The sequence below is a fragment of the Stegostoma tigrinum genome, chromosome 20 (assembly GCF_030684315.1).
Source record: "Stegostoma tigrinum isolate sSteTig4 chromosome 20, sSteTig4.hap1, whole genome shotgun sequence".
NCBI lineage: Eukaryota > Metazoa > Chordata > Chondrichthyes > Orectolobiformes > Stegostomatidae > Stegostoma > Stegostoma tigrinum.
Window position 1 is genome coordinate 47,450,484 of NC_081373.1, and position 19,586 is coordinate 47,470,069.

The 19,586-nt window shown below is 43.7% G+C and overlaps 1 protein-coding gene across 3 annotated transcripts in view; it reads left to right on the forward strand.

Annotated features, from left to right (window-relative positions):
* prkg1b (protein kinase cGMP-dependent 1b) overlaps positions 1–19,586 on the forward strand; it is a 716,840-nt gene that overhangs the window by 583,802 nt on the left and 113,452 nt on the right. For all 3 annotated transcript variants that reach the window (XM_059653149.1, XM_059653147.1, XM_059653148.1), the window contains exon 8: positions 9,470–9,535. In XM_059653149.1, coding sequence (XP_059509132.1) covers positions 9,470–9,535 — 66 coding nt within the window. The remainder of the gene's footprint in view (positions 1–9,469; positions 9,536–19,586) is intronic.

Consider the following 19,586-nt stretch of genomic DNA (forward strand, 5'->3'; position numbering starts at 1 on the left):
CAAAAGGGGCAAAATGGGTAACTTTACTGGACACTAAAAACCATAAGTACAGTAAACTTACTGGTTCCTACCACCCAAAATGGGCTTCTTCCACCTCCCAAATCCCCAACCCCCCGCTACCCAGGACTTTCCCCACAATGTACCTGTTGCCATTGGCCATTGGCCACTGTCAGAGCACACCACTTCGGGGACAGCGAACGCCATTGATACCACTGCGGTTGCCACCGCCTCCATTTCGGATGCCAACACCAAAGATACTGAGGACGCACCTACCGTCACCACTGCTGCTGACGCCTACCCCGCTCCGCCCATCACCGACGTCGATGCAACTCTGCCAACCGCCAACAGTGACGCGCCAACGCCATCGCAACTCCACCCACAACTGATGCCACACGGCCCACCATCAACGCCACACGGCCCACCACCAATGCCGATGTCGCTCTGCCCACAGCCTCCAAAGCCACCAGCTCCAGAGGAGACAGCAGACCCAGCACTGTCGACTCTTCACCATCCCCCCCCCGAGATCTCCCCCTTACTGAGGACGAATCGTTAGTCCTCAGTAAAGGGCTCACATTTGTCCCCATCGACACAAACATCGACGAATACTGCTCACACTTGGATGTTGAGCAGTTTTTCTGCCGCCTCCATGCCTACTTCTTCAACAATGAGCCTAACCCTCCCTCTACTGACTCCTTCTCCCGTCTCCAACACACCCCCTCCTCCTGGGCACCACCCCAAGGTCTCCTACCCTCCCTCGATCTATTTATCTCCAACTGCCGTCGAGCTATCAATCACCTCAACCTCCCCACCCCTCTCACCCACTCCAGCCTCTCCCCCGCAGAACATGCAGCCCTCCGCTCCCTCTGCTCCAACCCCAACCTCACCATAAAACCCGTGGACAAGGGAGGCGCAGTTGTAGTATGTCGCACTGACCTCTACGTCGCTGAAGCCAGGCGCCAACTCTCCGACATCTCCTCCTCCCGCCTCCTTGATCATGATCCCACCCCTGACCACCAAACCATCATCTCCCAAACCATCCACAACCTCACCACCTCACACCTCACAGCCTCCAACCTCATCGTTCCCCAACCCCGCACCGCCCGCTTCTATCTCCTTCCCAAAAACCACAAACCTGACTGCCCTGGTCGACCCATTGTCTCCACCTGCTCCTGCCCCACCGAACTTATCTCCACCTATCTCGACTCTATCTTCTCTCCCTTGGTCCAGCAACTTCGTACCGACATCTGTGACACCACCCATGTCCTCCACCTCCTCCAGAACTTCCAATTCCCTGGTCCCCTCACCTTTACCATGGGCGTCCAGTTCGTATACACCTGCATTCCCCATCCAGATGGCCTACAGGCCCTCTGCTTCTTCCTGTCCTGCAGGCCCGACCAATGCCCTTCCACTGACACCCTCATCCGCCTAGCCGAATGTGTCCTCACCCTCAACAACTTCTGTTCGATTCCTCCCGCTTCCTACAGACAAAGGGAGTAGCCATGGCTATGCGCATGGGCCCAAGCTATGCCTGCCTCTTTGTCGATTACGTGGAACAGTCTCTCTTCCGCACCTACACTGGCCCTATCCCCCACCTCTTCCTCCGTTACATTGATGACTGTATCGGCGCTGCCTCGTGCTCCCACGAGGAGCTCGAACAGTTCATCCACTTTATCAACACCTTCCATCCCAACATTAAGTTCACCTGAACCATCTCAAATACCTCTTTCACCTTCCTGGACCTCTCTGTCTCCATCTCTGGCAACCACCTATAGACCGATATCCAATTCAAGCTCATCGACTCCCACAGCTACCTAGAATACACCTGCTCCCACCCACCTTCCAGCAAAAATTCCATCCCCGATTCCCAATTCCTTTGCATGTGCCGCATCTACTTCCAGGATGAGGCATTCCACTCCCACACATCCAGATGTCCTCGTTTTTCAAGGACTGCAACTTCTCCCCTGCAGTGTTCGAGAACGCCTTTGACCGTGTCTCCCGCATTTCCCGCAACTCATCCCTCACACTCTGTCCCCGCAATAACCGCCAAAAGAGAATCCCCCTTGTCCTCACGTACCACCCCACCAACCTCCAGATCCAACGCATCATCTTTCGACACTTTGCCATCTGCAATCTAACCCCACCACCAAAGACAATTTTCCGTCCTCACCCTTATCTGCTTTCCGGAGGGACCACTCTCTCTGTGACTCCCTTGTCTGCTCCACACTCCCCTCTGACCCCACCACACCCAGCACTTTCCCCTGCAACCGCATGAAGTGCTACACCTGCCCCCACACCTCCTCCCTCACCCCCATCCCAGGCCCCAAGAAGACTTTCTACATCAAGCAGATGTTCACCTGCACTTCTGCTAATGTGGTATTCTGCATCTGCTGTTCCCACTGTGGCCTGCTCTACATCGGGGAAACCAGATGGAAGCTTGGGGAACCGCTTTGCGGAACACCTATGCTTGGTTCGCACTAAACAACTGCACCTCCCAGTTGCAAACCATTTCAACTCCCCCTCCCACTCCTCAGATGACACGTCCATTCTGGGCCTCCTGCGGTGCCACAATGATGCCATCCAAAGGTTGCAGGAACAGCAACTCATATTCTGCTTGGGAACCCTGCAGCCCAATGGTATCAATGTGGACTTCAAAAGTTTCAAAATCACCCCTCCCCCACCGCATCCCAAAACCAGCCCAGTTCGTCCCTGCCTCCCTAACCTGTCCTTCCTCCCACCTATCCCCTTCTCCCACCTCTAGCCACACCCCCATATCCAACCCACTAACTTCATCTCGCCCCCTTGACCTGTCCGTCCTCCCTGGACTGACCTATCTCCTCCCTACCTCCCCACCTGCACTCACCTTTACTGGCTCCATCCCTGCCTCTTTGACCTATCTGTCTCCTCTCCACCTATCTTCTCCTCTATCCATCTTCTATCCCCTTCCCCCTTTCTCCTTATTTATTTTAGAAACCCCTTCCCCTCCCCCATTTCTGAAGAAGGGTCTCGGCCCGAAATGTCAGCCTTCCTGCTCCTGTGATGCTGCTTGGCCTGCTGTGTTCATCCAGCTCTACACCTTGTCATCAAGAATGGTAATTTTACTTTTTTCACTGTAACTTAGGTTTTTATTTCTGGCTGTAGTGAGAGCTGTTTTCATATCCTGGAAGGGATGGAAACCTGACTGACACACTGTGTTCCACATAAGCTGGGAGCAGATTTGGGAGGTGATGATACAATTAAGCACTTTGGAAATGCAAGAGAGGTTGGAGGTAGGAATGTAGATTGCAAAGACAACGGGATAAAGGGTTATTTTTGAGGAGAATCCTGATAAATTTTTTTCATTTGTTCATGAGATGTGGGCATCACTGGCCGGACCAGCATTTATCACCCATCTGTAATTGTCCAGAAGACAGTTCTGCCAGCCACATTTCAGATGACTGATATCTAGGAAAGAGGGACACCAACTTGAGAGGGACAACTGATATTAATATCAAGGAATGAGGGGACTTGAGGGATAGTTGAGACATTAGTGAGAAGCAGGGGTTGGGCCCTGTGAATGAGTTTGATTGAGTTTGGAGATGGGAGGGATGGTTGTGTCGAGACACAGCAAGTTGCAATTTCCAGCCAAGGTATGGGGGAACATGAAAGGAAGTTTGGCCCAGTGAGAAAATAGTAGGTAGAAAAATAGCTGAGACAGCTAGACAGCCCCAAGCTTAATGATGAAGTTGATTAATGTTTTATACTTCATGTTGGAGGTGAAGGTGGAGGAGATGGCGGAGAAGTAATGAAGTAAATAAACCAGAGTTCCTTTTGTATTTTGGGAATATCCTGGAATTAACAGCAGCTTTAGTAGAAAATGTAATAAACTGCATGTGCAGAAAATGAATATAATCCAATAATCTTCATCATGAAGGGATGAGGGAGAGGATCACTGACAGCAGAATTCATGGAAAAGAATTTATCTAGAATTCATATTTATTTTGGTAAGTGTTTAGTTTTATATTTTTAAGGATGTGAGAGAGCTATAGATGCCTGTGCCTTGTTCCATAAGCTGCGTGCAACAGGTCAATTGGTTGGTAATCAGAGTGAACAAGATAGAAGCCAAGACATACTGAGCATGGAAAGTGTTGGGTATGAGCTGACTGAAAAAAAAATGGCTGGTACGAACATGTTGAGGAGGGGATGTCTGCAGGAACACTGCTAGTTACATTGCTTGCGATGGGAAGGGTGTAACTAGCTAATGGCTTCATGGTGATGCCTAAGCAGTCAGCCAAGGGAAGATCACATGCAAGGATAAGGTTGAGATCTCTGAGGGGAGGGTTCACAAGCTTATGTCAATTGACTCTTAGTCTGTTGGTCATTGCGGTGGAATGTCACTTTGTTCCTCTATTTATAAAAAGCTGATTTGCGGTGTTTTCTGCTTCAAAGTATCCAGTGAGCAAGGTTTGCCATTGGCCACTGCTACCTTCAGTAGACAAAGTGAAATATTGATCCCCAAATCATTGTGTGATTTTTCTAATCTACATTGCAGTAGCCACTGTTGCATTCCATGGATCAATTCACCAATACAACGCAGACCTGTGTTCCAAGGCATGCTGTGAGAGCTCTCCATAGCGTAAGAGATATCACCAACGATTATAGACTCCAAGTCATTACAGGCGGGTGACACTTGCTTCTTCCCAAGGACAATTGTTGAGTAGATGCAGTGTTGTCTTGGGGACAAACGTGTTAATAAACAGGTGCAGTGTATTTCAAGAGCCAAGTTGAAAGTATCCCATGGCAGAAAAACAGTACAGTACAAAAGCAGTCTGCGAGAGTTTGTAATTGCTGATATAGATAGAAGCAGCGGCCTGGGTAAATGAAAGGCCTCCAGTGATGAGCGACAAACCAACATTTTGGATGGACAGTATACTTTTCAAGATGCCCCTGGTGGTATCGGGTTCTTGCCTCCCTCAGCAGTTGTAACTCCTGGTGTCCTGTTGCTCGTTGAGCCTGGAGGTGCACTGGACCCAGGCCAGACTCCTTCCAATGAACAGGATATTGCAGCTGGCTGTTTAAAAGCTGACAGAGTTTGATGTGGAGCCTAGTGGAAGGAAACGATTTTCAGAGAAATATGAGCAATTCAGACACTGAAACAGAGTTCGAGAACAGTTCTTCAGAATACACTGATGAAGAAACAGATGGGGAAATATCCGAGTTAGTGAATTTATTTTCCTTAAAATGCATCTGTTTGGCTGAACTGTACCCTGTTGATTTCTTCTTATGAAAATATTACTGAGTTTTAAATTTACTTTAGGTTTTTCACAGTGTAAGTACAGTTGCTAACTAAAGGGAATGAGAAACTATTGAATTAAAATGTGTTGACAAATCAACACAGAAACCACAAACCATGTAATGTAAGAGAGTAAATATTATTGAGAAGATTCTAAACCTGATTTAAGTTCATCTGAGATGTCAACTGTAATATTTAGCTCTCAGTGAAGTTCATTTGATTATACAACTATCTAACATCAATAAGACTTGAATGTTAAATCCTTAACGAGTGTTGGAACTGTAACATCAGATGAATTTCGGATTTGTTCATGTATTTATATTGTTAAAGCTTTAACAATTTCCTGGATTATTGCATCATGTTAACAAGGGATCTGTGTTTATTATTGCATGTTGTAAATATTCTGTTTATTGTATCTAACAAAAAATACTGATTGCAAATTGTAGTTAACTGTGGGAAAGATATTGTTTATAAATTGTTTCTTAATGGCAACAAAATCTGAAAATTGCAGACTTTAATGAAAATGAAAGGGTATCTCTGCTTTAGAGACAAGCTCACTGAGTTCCTCCCACCCTCACCCCATAACAAAAAGCATTGAAGGCATGTGGACAGCTGTGTTTTTAAAGGGACACCATCAACATCAAAATGATTTACTGGTAATGCAATTTCAGTTCTTTTGAGCTGGTTCAAAGTGCGTTTTGTTGTTATCTCTGCAGTTGTCATTTCTTTGATTGACAACCATGATCCATTTCAATCTGATCTCCATTATTGTTAGGTGTTTGGGCAACTGTTTATAGAATATTATTTTTTACCATCTTGGAAGTGTGACATTTCTTGTGCAGCCTGCACTAACTTCAGAGTTACATAGACATGGAGAGAAATGAGATGACAGTTCTTCAAGCATTTGTGAAAATGTTAACCCAGAGGACGAAGCTTTATTTCCCCAATTTAAAAGGATGTTCTTTAAGAAAACGATTAAACACAGAGGAATTGGGTAGTGTTGTGTTGCTGCTTTGAAAGTTGAGCATGTCAATGAGCCAAAATCCAGGATGACACCACAGGACCAGGAGCCATGAGGACTTGAAGCAGTGGCATGTCAGACAAAGGATGTATTATCAACTTATCTCTTAAGTTAACCTGTTTGTGATTTTCAAGCCAATTGAACCTGTGCTGTTTACCTTTCCAATATGATAGGTAATATTGCGTCAAGCAAATTAATACAAGAAATGAGCAAGTTTATGATACTTTATGGATTGGTAGTTGGACTGGCATTGCAACAGTTGTGTCGAAGTTTGTTGCCAGTAATGGGTCTGTAAATCTTCAATTCGATCTCGTCCTGTTCTCACATCTTACTTCTCACTTATTGTGTAGTTTCGGTTGATTTTCAGATTGCAAATACTATAAATATATGCCCCTTGTTTTCTCCCCATTCGCTCAATCCCCTCACGGCCTCTCGCTTTCAGATACTCAAGAAATGCCACCTTGCCAGGCAAAAGTGGAAAAGAGAGCGTACGGAGGGATTGGTGAGAAACACTGGCATTTACATTCGTAGCTATCAGTTCAAATACTGACGCTGCATGGACATTACAGAACAGCTTGGAATTGGGATCTACATCCGGCAAGACCTTGTGTATAAGTGTCCTGTGGTCAGAGCAGGGTCAAGGTTAACAGAAGCTCTGGAAATCAGAATGAATTCTGGAGGAAAGGACTTAGATCAGCACTCCATTAATGCAGCCTACAGAAAAAGGCTGGTGGATGAACAGACTAAAATGCTTGATGCTTGGGAAAAACTGTCTGAAAACCAAAGGGCAATATTAAGGAACTTGGAGGAGCCTGGCACCGCCTTGGGCAGGGTTTGTGCAGGATCTCAAACTTCCAGCCTGGGAAATGCCATCCAACTCAGTGAGAAGGCTGGCCAAGCTGACTGTGCAACTCGAAATCTCAGTTCAGCCTGAGGAGAAGGTATCAGTTGGAGTGCTGCAATGGAAGCACAAAGTGAAGTTGAGGCTGCTGTGGAATACAGGCTTCTGCAGGCTCTGACAACATTCCAATAATTAGTGCTCCTGAAAATAGCTGGGATTGATTAGGCACCATCCAAGGATAGTGACATTGGTTCCATGGAACAAACTCGCTGTCTTCCCTCAGGAGCAGAACATTCATCCTTCCATGGCTCCATTCCGTTCGCACACTTCCTATTATGTATCAAACAACCAGCCCAGACTGCTGCCACCTGTGCCAAGTTGAAATAGTCCAAACTCTGGCCTTCTGGTGCCACAGCTATTTGAGGGCATCCTGCATCATCATCCGCAGTCTCCCGATCTGCTACACTGGTCCCTGCAGTCATTAGCTATATAGGGTCGTACAGCGCAGAAACAGACCCTTCGGTCCAACCAGTCCATGCTGAACATAATCCCAAACTATACCAATCCCACCTGTCTGCTTCAGGCCCGTATCCCTCCAAACCGTTCTTATTCATGTACATATCCAAATGTCTTGAAAACATTGCAACTGCACCCGTATCCATCACTTCCTCAGGAAGTTCATTTGACACGCAAATCATCGTCTGCCTAAAAAAAAATTGCCCCTCATGTCTTTTTTTAAAATTGCTCTTCTGTCCCCTCAAAATTGTGCCCCCTAATCTTAAACTCCCCAAGCTAAGGTAAAGGAAACTGCTGTTAACTCTGTCTATACCCCTCATCATTTTATAAACCTCCGTAAGGTCGCCTCTCAACCTCCTATGCTCCAGTGAGAAAAGTCCCAGCCGATCCAGCCTTTCTTTATAACTCAAACCTTCCATACCCAGCAACATCCTGGTGAATCTCTTCTGAACCCTCTCCACCTTAATAATATTCTTCCTATAATCGGGTGACCAGAAATGAGGCACAGTATTCTAGAAGAGGCCTCACCAATGTCCTGTACAACCTCAACATGACTTCTCAACTCCTATCCTCAAAGGACTAAGGGATGAAGACAAGCATGCGAAACACCTTTTTAACCACCCTGTCTATATATGACACAAATTTCAAAGTGAATAAATTAAACAAAGCTCTAACTACATGTAAGATGTTGAAATGGCCAGGGAGAATCACTTAGCAATCCACCTGTCAGTCTCTAATGGTTCTTTAACTCATGCTGGCAGAGGGTTCTTTTAACATCTACAGCTACAATGATTCAGTTACTAGGACTATTTTAACCCCGTATTTAATTTGTGAAAGTTCCTTCCAATCTCAATCAGCACAAGTGGGAAGTGGCTGTTGACTGGTAGGTAGGAGCAAAATATCAGGTTGCAGGAGGCCCAGCGAATGGTAGCAGTCACTGAGACCCAGTGTGCTCAGACTGTCCAGAACCAAACTGGTTGAGTGACAATGTATGTAGATAAAGATATTTTTATGAATAAAGTATATTTTTAAAGTTAAAAAGTAGCTATAGGAAGGGGATTGAGTGGCCTTTGAGATTGTGGGCACATCCCTCTTCCTTTTCCTTAGCACACACCAGAAACGTTAAAAATTTGAGGCTACCTTATGCTGTGCCTCTTCCAGTCCTCACTGCTCTTCAAGGCAGATTGGCCTACTGTAAGATCCTGAGCTGTTTTCCTCTCTCAGGCCTCTGCAGAAAATAACAAACTCGGCCAAGTGGCATCATTCCAGGCTGTTCAGAATACCTAAGCCTTGCCTGTCGGTTTGTGTTGTGTTGCTCTCTCACCTGCTCAGAAAAGTGAGTTGAAATGGGTCAACAGTGGCAGAGAGCTCTGAGGCCAATTTTAACAGCTTGCCTGTCTGGTTTCCACTCGGTGGGCACGGCTCACATGACCTTGACTGCGTGGAAAGAGGAAAATTGCTCTAACTTCCCATTGACACTTCACAGACGTTGTCTGTCTATATTGATTTCCTTTTGCAAACAGAGAGCAGAAAATGCCATAATCAAAACCTACCTAAAATTGAACCAAAACTTCATGTCAATGTGTTGCCTTCCATTCAGAGTTTTTAAGCAGTCCTGGTCCTGACACTCTGGTGCTGTTGCACCTCTGGTTAAAACTGATTTCTGTGTAACGGAGTTATGTAACATGTGACAGATCTGATGTCCACCAGGTTCCCTGCCAAATGCTGAACTTTAAAGTTACCCTGCATTGCCTGTACTGTTTACGAGTGTGCGTGATGTCTGCAGCCTGAACTTACACTCTGCCCCTGTTTCATTTTACAGAGAGGATGTGAGGACAGCCAATGTGATCGCAGCTGAAACAGTGACCTGCCTAGTGATTGACAGAGAGTAAGTAAAACCAATCTTATCATTCCCACATCTATGTGAATCATATTATTGCAGAAGGCAGTTCGCAGGACAATATAAGGAAAACTTCTCCCGCCAGGATTGTAAAGGATGTTGGGAGGCTGCTGTGGTGCAGTGATAGTGTCCCTTCCGCCGAGCCAGGAGATCCAAGTTCACGTCTCACCTGCTCCAAAGGTGTGTAACAACATCTCCAAAGCAGGTTGTTTTGAAAATATTTATTAAGGACTGTTCTTGGGAGAAGCTAACCAGTCCTGTGTTTGTTGTCAAGTTGGTATGAGAGACTAATTCAGTAGCAGTGATGTGTACTTGCTTTTACATTGAGTCTGACAGTTTTACAAGAGATTATCTTGTATCTCAGATGTAATTCAAATAGCTATTAAGGACTAAGTAAGAAACCTTTATTGTTTATGAAGATCGAACCATTTTCTGCTGAAGACTTTGTGACTGTAAATTGGGAGAGGGGAGTGCGAAGTGGGACCTGAGTGTCTTTGTGTGCCAGTCGCTGAAGGGAAGCATGCAGGTGCAGCAGGCAATAAGGAAGGCAAATGGTATGTTGGCCTTCATTGCGAGAGGTTATGAGAATAGGGGCAGGGATGTGTTGTTGCCGTTGTACAGGGCCTTGGTGAGACCACATCTGGAGTATCGTGTGCCGTTTTGGTCTCCTTTTCTGAGGAAAAAGGATGCTCTTGCTCTCAAAGGGGTGCAGCCAAGGTTTACCAGGCTGATTTGGGGGATGGTGGGACTGACGTATGAGGAGAGATTGACTAGGTTGCGATTATTTTTGCTATACTTCAGACAAATGAGGTGGGGGTGGTGGTCCTCATAGAGACTTACGAAGTTCTAACAAGATTGGACATGGTAGATGCAGGGAGGATGTTCCTGATGGTGGGTGTGTCCAGAACCAGGTGTCATAGTATGAGGATTCGGGGTAGATCATTTAGGACGGAGATGAGGAGACATTTCTTCACCCAAAGAGTGGTGAGCCTGTGGAATTCATTACCACCGGAAGTAGTTAATGCCAAAATATTGCATGTATTCAAGAAGTGACTAGATATCGCACCTGGCGCAAATGGGCTCAAAAGTTATGCGAAGGAAGTAAGATTAGGCCATTGTGTTGGACGATCAACCATGATCACGAAGAATAGTGGAGGAGTCTCAAAGGGCCAAATGGCCTCATCCTGCTCCTAGCTTCTATGTTTCCATGTTGGACATTCTTCCCACCTTGGTGTCAGTATCTTGGAATATACAAATAAAGATTAGTGCCGCAAGTCTACCCAGTGCATTTCAAATTGTTCCATTGAACATGACCACATCAGATAACATGCTGACAGTGAGGTTGGGGAGAATGTCTCATTATAGAACTATAAGATCTCACTCACAGTTACATAGTAATATCTCAGTGCGTTATTTTGCCACAAAGGTCACATGACACTAACAAGCATTTGTTCAACAGCTGCAAAGATAGCTGTACTGGAATACCCTTTGCCAGCTAAATAGCGCAGTGCAGTGACAGAGGGCAGTCATTATTGGAATGAAATCAATGGGTTCTACAGTAGGTGTGCCACCTATCTTGGTCAAATGACCACCCTAGCTGTTGTAGGTTGACCACAAGGCATGGCTGGCAAATACATATTTTGAAGATTCTAGGTCTGTCAGCCTCAATCTTCCTACAAATGTTGCTGATGTTTAACTGTGATGACTGCGAGTGCAGGAAATAAAGGCTTCACTAACTTGCTGGACAGTCGTTGCGATTATTCATTAACCAATATTGACATTTTACTCTCTGTGCAGAATTGGATATGCAATTCCAATGAAGTCATTGTTACATTTCAAAGATGTTGAAGATAACGTTAATGATATTTGTCACATTGGCAAAAGATTGCATAAAATTTCAATTTAAACCACCCAATCTGAGCAGAATGATGTATGACACATGACTCGAGTAAATTGGACTAATTTAGTTTATTCCAAGAAATCCTGTTAATGGTTTTCTTGCTGTCACAATTTGGTTTTATTTGATCATTCCTTTTTTCATAGAATGGATTTTATGAATGTGTTACATTTGGATGTTGTCTTTAAAAGTGAATTATTGATCAGTTGAGAAACAAAGTGACAGTTAGCAGGCTGTGAATGTCCAAATTGAATTCAGGCAAACAGGCCTGATGAATACATTGAACACTGAAGGGTCAATGTCTTTAGGCTGGGGCTAAGAATCAGCATGAACCATATTCATTGCACAAATGGTAGAATGTGGACTTTTGCAACTTACATCCCAAGTGGGAAATAGGTCATGGATCAATGAGCACTAAAGTAGACCACTCAGCCCATTATGCCTGTACCAACACTTTGAAAGAGTTTTCCATTTGGTGCCACTCTCTCTTGCTGTTTCTCCATAGTCCCGGCAAGATTTTTTCAGAAAATAATCCAGTTCCTTTGTGAAAGTTACTGCTGAATCTCTGCCATCCTTTCAGCAACATTATAACTTGCTGCAGAAAAAAAAACACCTCATCTTGGATGTGGTTCTGTTGATGGTTATTTTCAGTCCATGTCCTCTGATTATGATCATTTTTTCCAGTGTAAATCTTCAGCAAATCTACTTGCTCAAAAGTCTTCATAATTTTGAACACTTCAATTAAACCTTCCTCTAAGTATCTCTGCTCCGAGAATGATCGCAGCTAAGCTCATGCCTTCCCACACGACTGAAAACCTTCACCCATGCTAATATTCTGGTGAGTGTCCACTGCACCTTCACTAAGCCTTGATGTCCTCATGGAGTTCATCATCCATGCATGAATCCTGACTGGTCATAAGTAGGTCAGAACAATATCGGAAAATTCAGGTTTCCGTAAAAAGACTGCAAGGAGAAGACCTTAGGCTGGCATTCTGCAAGTGAAAGCTCAAAAAAGTGACAGTTATTAATTTTGCAGTTTGAAGTCGTCTGAAAGAAATGTAATTGAAGAAGCAAGTAGTCGGCACAGATGAGTTGGACCAAATGGTCAATTTCTGCACTGCACATCTCTACGATCAACCCCTGTAAAGGATTGAGCATATGGTTTGGTTTATCCCAATCTCCAGGGCAATATTTGATTCAGCTAAGTAAGTGTTTGATCTATTCGCTTGTGAAATGAGACATCTGGCCTCATGTTACCAAGCCTGTCTTCCTTTGGAAAGATTGGAAAAGTACACTTGTGAAGGGCACCGTGCAAAGTTCAGATCACAAGGGAGGTTTATTGTTACACCCTGGTTTACGCAAATGTATTGTTAGATTTTTGATAACATCAGACTCAGACTTTTTTTGGGAGTGACCAGCACTAGTATATGGAAAAGGATATTTATGGCACACTCGAAATGTATGAGCCTTGAATTCTTCTAGAAGCTTCTCCCTTGTGTGTGGGCTGTAATGTGACAGATTATAATACTGAATAAGTGTACTGCCCAGTGACAAAAACAAAGTTGCTGGAAAAAAACGGCAGACCTGGCAGCATCTGTGGAGGAGAAAACAGAGTTAATGTTTCGGGCCCAGTGACCCTTCCTCAGAACAGCTCAGTGAGACCGCCTCAGCGTGCCATGAGTGTACCATTGAACATTGCAATGTCAATGCAGAAGCAAAATAGACGCCCTGCCGCCCCCCCCCCCCCCCCCCCCCCCCCATCACCACCAAAATTCAAGGTTCTTTACTTTCAGAAGTGGTTAAATCGAAGTGTGCTCGGTGCAGTTTTGAAATCTACTCTGGTCTGCATCCTTAATGTTGCGCTCAACCTTTCCACTCTATAACCTGTCTGGTCTGTGAAACATTGTTTGTGGAACCTGTAGTTTACGAGCTGATTATGAGGTCTCTGTTTGCCCTACCTGCTGAATTCCCTGGCTTCACAAGACATCTCTTACAGCTTCACTGAGTGTGTGAGCTTGATGGAATGGAATCACCTTAGAGAATCTGGGGCCCTTCCAATGCATTGGTGCACAGTGCCCAGGTAACTGACATATGACCGATGATGCTAGCACCACTTTTTGTTTCATTATATTCTTGTTATCAACATCGTATTTTTTTGTTTGTATATAAATTGAACTCGTCTGTTTATTTTCCCATTTGCTGCCTCATGTAATTCTTGTTTGCAGTCTGCCTGATTGAGTCTACAGATCGTAACGTACACATGTATGAATAGAATCGAGAGCAGCTCCTTCACCACTGTTATTAAACTTCTGAATGGACCACTTAAATTTTTGAATTTAGTTTTGATCTTGGTCTCTGTGCACCTTCTCTGCAGCTGTATCATTTTATTCTTCACTCTGTTTGATTACTCTAACACACTTTGTACGGTTTGATCTTCCTGTACTGCACACAAAACAAAACCTTTCGCTGTACTTAGGTACATTTGAGAATAAATGTAAATAAAATCAAATCAGATTGCTGGTTGGGTCCTCATTGTCTCCCAGCTTAGAATTTCTCCCAGCTCGGGCCACTCCTGCTCACTTAATACTCATTGAATAAGTAATTCTGAGATTGAGAACAAGAATACTACTGATTTTATCCAGGGTGGCCTCCAGATTCTGAGGTCAACTTTGCTTTCCCAACCTGCTTTCAGAGGATGCAACCAGATTTGGAGATTACCAGGTCTGGATCATGTCCAGCCATTCAGCTACTGGAGTGAGTGAATTAGTAAGAGAGAGATGAGGCATGTTAAAACATCATGGCATAAAAGGGACAGTAACAGCATGGATACAAGCCTGCCTGACCGATAGGAAACTGAGATTAATGCTCAATAGATATTTTTCAGGTTGGAGGAAGTTTGTAGTGGAGTTTCCAGGAGTCAGTATTAGGACCCTTGCTTTTCCTGACATTTATTAATGTGATGTGGACCTTGGTGTGCAAGGGACAATTTCAGAGTTTGCAGATGACTCTAAACTTGGGAGAACTTTTAACATATGGAGGTTAGTGTGAGAAAGACATTGCCAAGTTGATGGAGTAGGCAAATAGGAGACAGATGAGGTTCAATACAGGGAAGTGTGAGGTGAAAGGTCAGAAGAACATTGAAAGGCAATTTAAAACGGGGTACAATTCTAAAGGGAGTGCAGGATCTAGGACCTTAGTGTATATGTGCACAGATCACTGAAAATAGTGGGAGAAGTGACAGGGCAATGATGCATACAATGTTCTAGGCTTTATTAATAGGGGCATACATTACAAGAGTAAGTAAGTGATATTGAACTTGTACAAGACACTTGTTAGACCACAGCTGGAATATTGTGTGCATTTGTGGGCGCCATATTATAGGAAAGATGTGGGTACATTGGAGAGAATGTAGAAATGATTTACTGTAATGGTTCCAGGAATGAGAACCTTCAGTGATGAGGTTGGATTAAAGAAGTTGGGATTGCTTAAACAAAAGAAGGCCAAGAGCAGATTTTAGAGAAATTTCAAAATCCTGAGCAGTCTGGGCAGGGTAGACAGGGAGAAGCTGTTCTTCTTTGTAAAAGAAAAAAGAACATGAGGTCATTGATTAAACGTGACATGCAAAAGAAGCAAGGGTGATGTGAGAATGCCTTTTTGTTTCACTCAGCAAGTAGGGTTTAGAATGTACTGTCTGGAAATATGGTGGAAGCAGGTTGAGTTGAAGCTTTTCAGAAGGCATTGCTTGACTATTTGGATAGAAATCATGTGCAAGGATATGGGGAAATGGCAGGGGATTGGCACTGGGTAGTAGAACTAGTGCAGGCACGATGGGCCAAATGGCCATCTTCTGCACTGTTAACAGTTCTGTGATTCTGTAAATTTTGCGCATTTGCTGCCAGAATGCATTGATAGTAGTGTGATTAAATGTTAAAGTGAGGCATGGACAGCAATTAAGGAGCTCCTTTCTTGTGATAGTGTCGAGTGATTTAAGTTGTTTTCACATATTTTCTAATCTACTTGCTCACATATTATTATTCATGGACAGTAGGAACTGCAGATGCCGCAGAATCAGAATGAGATACACAACGCTGGCTCAGGTGGAATTTGAACATGGCTCTCCAGGCTCAGAGGCACCAATGTGCTACCAGACCCCCTCAAACTTTAGTATTATTAGATCTGCGCTCATCCAGACAAATGGAGATTATTCCTTTTCTGTGATATGTGTCCTGTAGAATGATGGAAAAGCTTTGGGTGAGTTCCTGCAGAATTCCCAGCCACTGAAGTGCTTTTTCAGCCACAGTATTTATACATTGGAGTGTGTGTGTCTGTGTCTGTGTGTTTCTATGTGTTTGTATATTCATGAATATAAACATTCAAACTACTTGAAGAAAGGGTATTCCGATGGAATAGTCATACTATCGAAATAACATGGATTAGGAAAATGTAGGCTAATGTGTTGGAAAGAACAAATGATTGGAAAAAAGAACACTTAATTTGAAGGAGATGGATCAGCGAAAGAAACTGTAAAATCAACATTTAATCCTCTTACCATTAGACATACTTTACGTAGAGTGTATACCATCTCATAAATCTCCTTTCAACCAAAGAAACACTCTTAACCAACTCAAAGATGACAATTGTCCTCAGTTACTGTGGTTACCTGTTACTGTACAGCTACTTAAAATGCTCATATATAATTTAACAGGCGTGAGGATAGGAGAGGGAAGTACTGTTGCGTTAAACTTTGCCACAAACAAACATTTCTAAATTTAAATTTTCAACTTTTCCTCTCAGTCATTTCATTTCTGTAGCCTATCGGATCATTTTTAGTTGAGAGAATGATCACCATGAATCTTAGTCAGGAAAATATGTTGGGAAGTTGAAGACTAACTCAGACAGGCAGGTGGATAATTCCAGAAACTTTGGGCGGCTGGATTTTCGGAACTGTTTGGAGGCAGGATGACAAAGACATGGCTCTGATCGCCTGCAAGGCGGCCTACATTCCTAAATCACCGATTTTCCTGGAGATGACGGGATGGCCAGGGGTGGGGGCGTATGGAAAACGGAAGTGACTTGCGTTGTTCATCAGCCACATTGTTGAAGTTGTGAAGAAGAGACAATAGGAACTGCAGATGGTGGAGTATCCGAGATAACAGGGTGTGGGGCTGGATGAGCATAGCAGGCCTACCCGAAGACAAGTGCTCACCCGAACTAAAGACCCACTCACTGCCATGGACAGGACCGATGTCATCTACAAGATCCCCTGCAGAGACTGCAAGAAACACTACATCAGACAAACAGGAAGGAAACTAACAACAAGAGAACATGAACACCAACTGTCTACAAAAAGACACGACTAATACTCACTCATCTCAATCCGCATGGACAAGGAGAACCACGACTTCGACTGGGACAACACCAAGCTCCTGGGACAGGCTAGGCAGAGACAGGCACGAGAATTCCTGGAAGCATGGCACTCCATGAACTATGCTATTAATAAACACATTGAACTCAACCCCACATACATTCCACTACAGAGGAAACCTGGAAGTGAGGCAATCCATCGCAACAGACCCCAGAGTTTAAAAACCAGGCGGGAAAACACACTGACGCTTCGTCAGAGGCTGCACTGAGGGTATTACCCAGCATGGTAACAAAACGTCTGCAGAACAACAAACCAGCTCGGTGAGCCAACCAACCTCAACACCCACAACCCGAGCGACAGATCTACTCCAAAATCTTAGACATCACTGTTTATTGTCAGGGTACAACTAGTTGGAGAATACACCACAGTTTCTACCTGCTGATCACTTCAATCTGACTTATCTTTCTGCACTGGGATTCTGAGAGATTCGCTCTTTTTAAATAAATTGACACCATGTTGTGGTGCAGGACTGTAACCGGAGAGCAAACTCTGACCTTTCTCGGTCGATTGTATGCTTGGTCAATGCTGGCTCAACTCTAGCAACGAGTAACATAAATGCAGTAATAAAGCAGGGAAGGTCGAAATCAGAATGAAAGATGGCCTGTGGCATTATTTAATGCTGAGCTGTGTCCATGTAGCTGTGAGGCCTGAATCTAGTGATACAGCTCTGACACTGGGTAGACCAGAACTGCTACCAGTTCAAATGCAAAAGACTTATCACCTTGAGATTTGTGAGGCTAACTCATTAAGTTCAGAGAATCATACAATAGTTATTACATAAGTTGAACAAATGCCTGTTCCTTGCAAGAACAACTCTGCTCTCTCCGCTCCCCAACCCTCTCCTGCGGGCATATATTTTCCCACAGGTCGTTCCCCTTTTATTGAGTGCCCAAATTAAATCTCCTTCCTCTATACTTTCAGACAGCACATTTCAAAAAGCCTCTCTCATGTTGCTTTTTTGCAAATGACCATGAATCCTTGTTCTCTGGTTCTTACCCTTCCCATCAATAGGAACTATATGTTCCCATCTATGCTGTCCAGACCCTTCATACAAAAATATGAGGATCAAGAGTAAGCCATTGAGCCCCTTGAGCTTGCTCTGACATTTAATAAGATTTTGGCATCAAATCCACATTACTTCCTCCCTCAATAACCTTTGACTCCCTTGTTATAGTCAAGAGTGTGTTTACCCCTGCCCTAATAGTTTTCAGTGGCTCTGTCTCTACCACTTCATGGAGAAGAGAGCTTCCTCTGAGAGAAAAAAAATGTCTCCCTCATCTCCTCCTTAAAGGGGGAACCTCTTACTTGGCTTACTCGCTGCTGTCAAATAAGAATCTTGCCATGCCGCTTGTGAAAAGCACACAGGATGCAGTAAGATGCTCTCAACATTGAGATGGGTGTCATTAGACTTCTCTTATTCTCTCTCACGTCTCATCATAGGCTATGTCACTCAGAAACATGTCGGATTCCACACTCTAAATTCTAATCATTTTCTCAGTACCCTTTCCCTGGTGATTATAATTATTTTAAATACCTAACGCCCTTTCTCTTTCTAATTCATAACTATATCTAGAATATTGTTTGGGTTTTCTACAGTAAAGACAAGAAAAATATATGTTATATTCATTTGCCACTGTTTATTTTCCATTATTAATTCCCAAAATCACTTTGTGGAGGACCAACACGCAACTTTACTATCTTTTCATTTTTGAATATCTGTACAAGCTCTTGCTATCTATTTTTATATTTCCAGCTAGCTTTCTCCCATACTGTCATCTGTCCCTGCTCATTGATCTTTTAGTAAATCTGAAGCTGTTCTTTGAATTCTGGCCAATCATCTAACCTGTCATTCATACCTTTGGAATTATATGCTTCAGTCAGTAAGTTTCAGGATCCCGTATGCTTTTAAAAACATGCCCAACCAACTTCACTACTTACAATGATTTGTGCGCATATACCCTGGTCTCTTTGCTCATTGAATCCTTTACTTTGGAATGCCTCTTTCAATACTTCCTCCCAAAATGTACCACATTGAACTTCTCTGCTTAAATTGCGTCAACCATGTGTCAGTTATTCCACATACTTGTCCTGTATGTCCTCCTGAATTCGATCACTTCCCAGTACTCCCCACCAGCATGGTTCACAATACTGTCAAGTTCTCTGTCATCTGTTTAATTTGAAATTATGCCCTGTACATCTAAGTCCAAATCATTATTAGCTATCAAGAAATGAAGATGACCTATTATAGATTCATGCAGTGCTATGTGCTTGTGCATGAGCAAATGGAGATGACTAGCCCTTTTAGAGAACTGCATTGTTGTACTTTATATTCTGGAGGTCTGTCATCAAATAGGACAACAGCTTTTCTCAAGGTTTTGAGACGTGGTATAATCTAGGAGCTGAGATGAAGATACTGAATAAATTGAACTCCCTTTAAGAATAAAAAATACAAGATTTTGAAGAGGATTGAGAGATTGATTTCCCGGTTAGTGAGGGTGGCTCTCGAACACAATGTGCATGGCCCTGGGGTAAGTGGCCAGTCATTTATGACTGAGATGGGAGACATTTCTTCACTTTGAAGATTATGAATCTTTGGAATTCCCCAGCCCTAGGGGTTGCAGATGCTCCATTATTCAGCATGTTCAAAGCCGAGGGCAATAGATTTTCAATCATCTTGGTGAATCGAAGATTATTGGCAGCAACTTGTAAATTTGGTC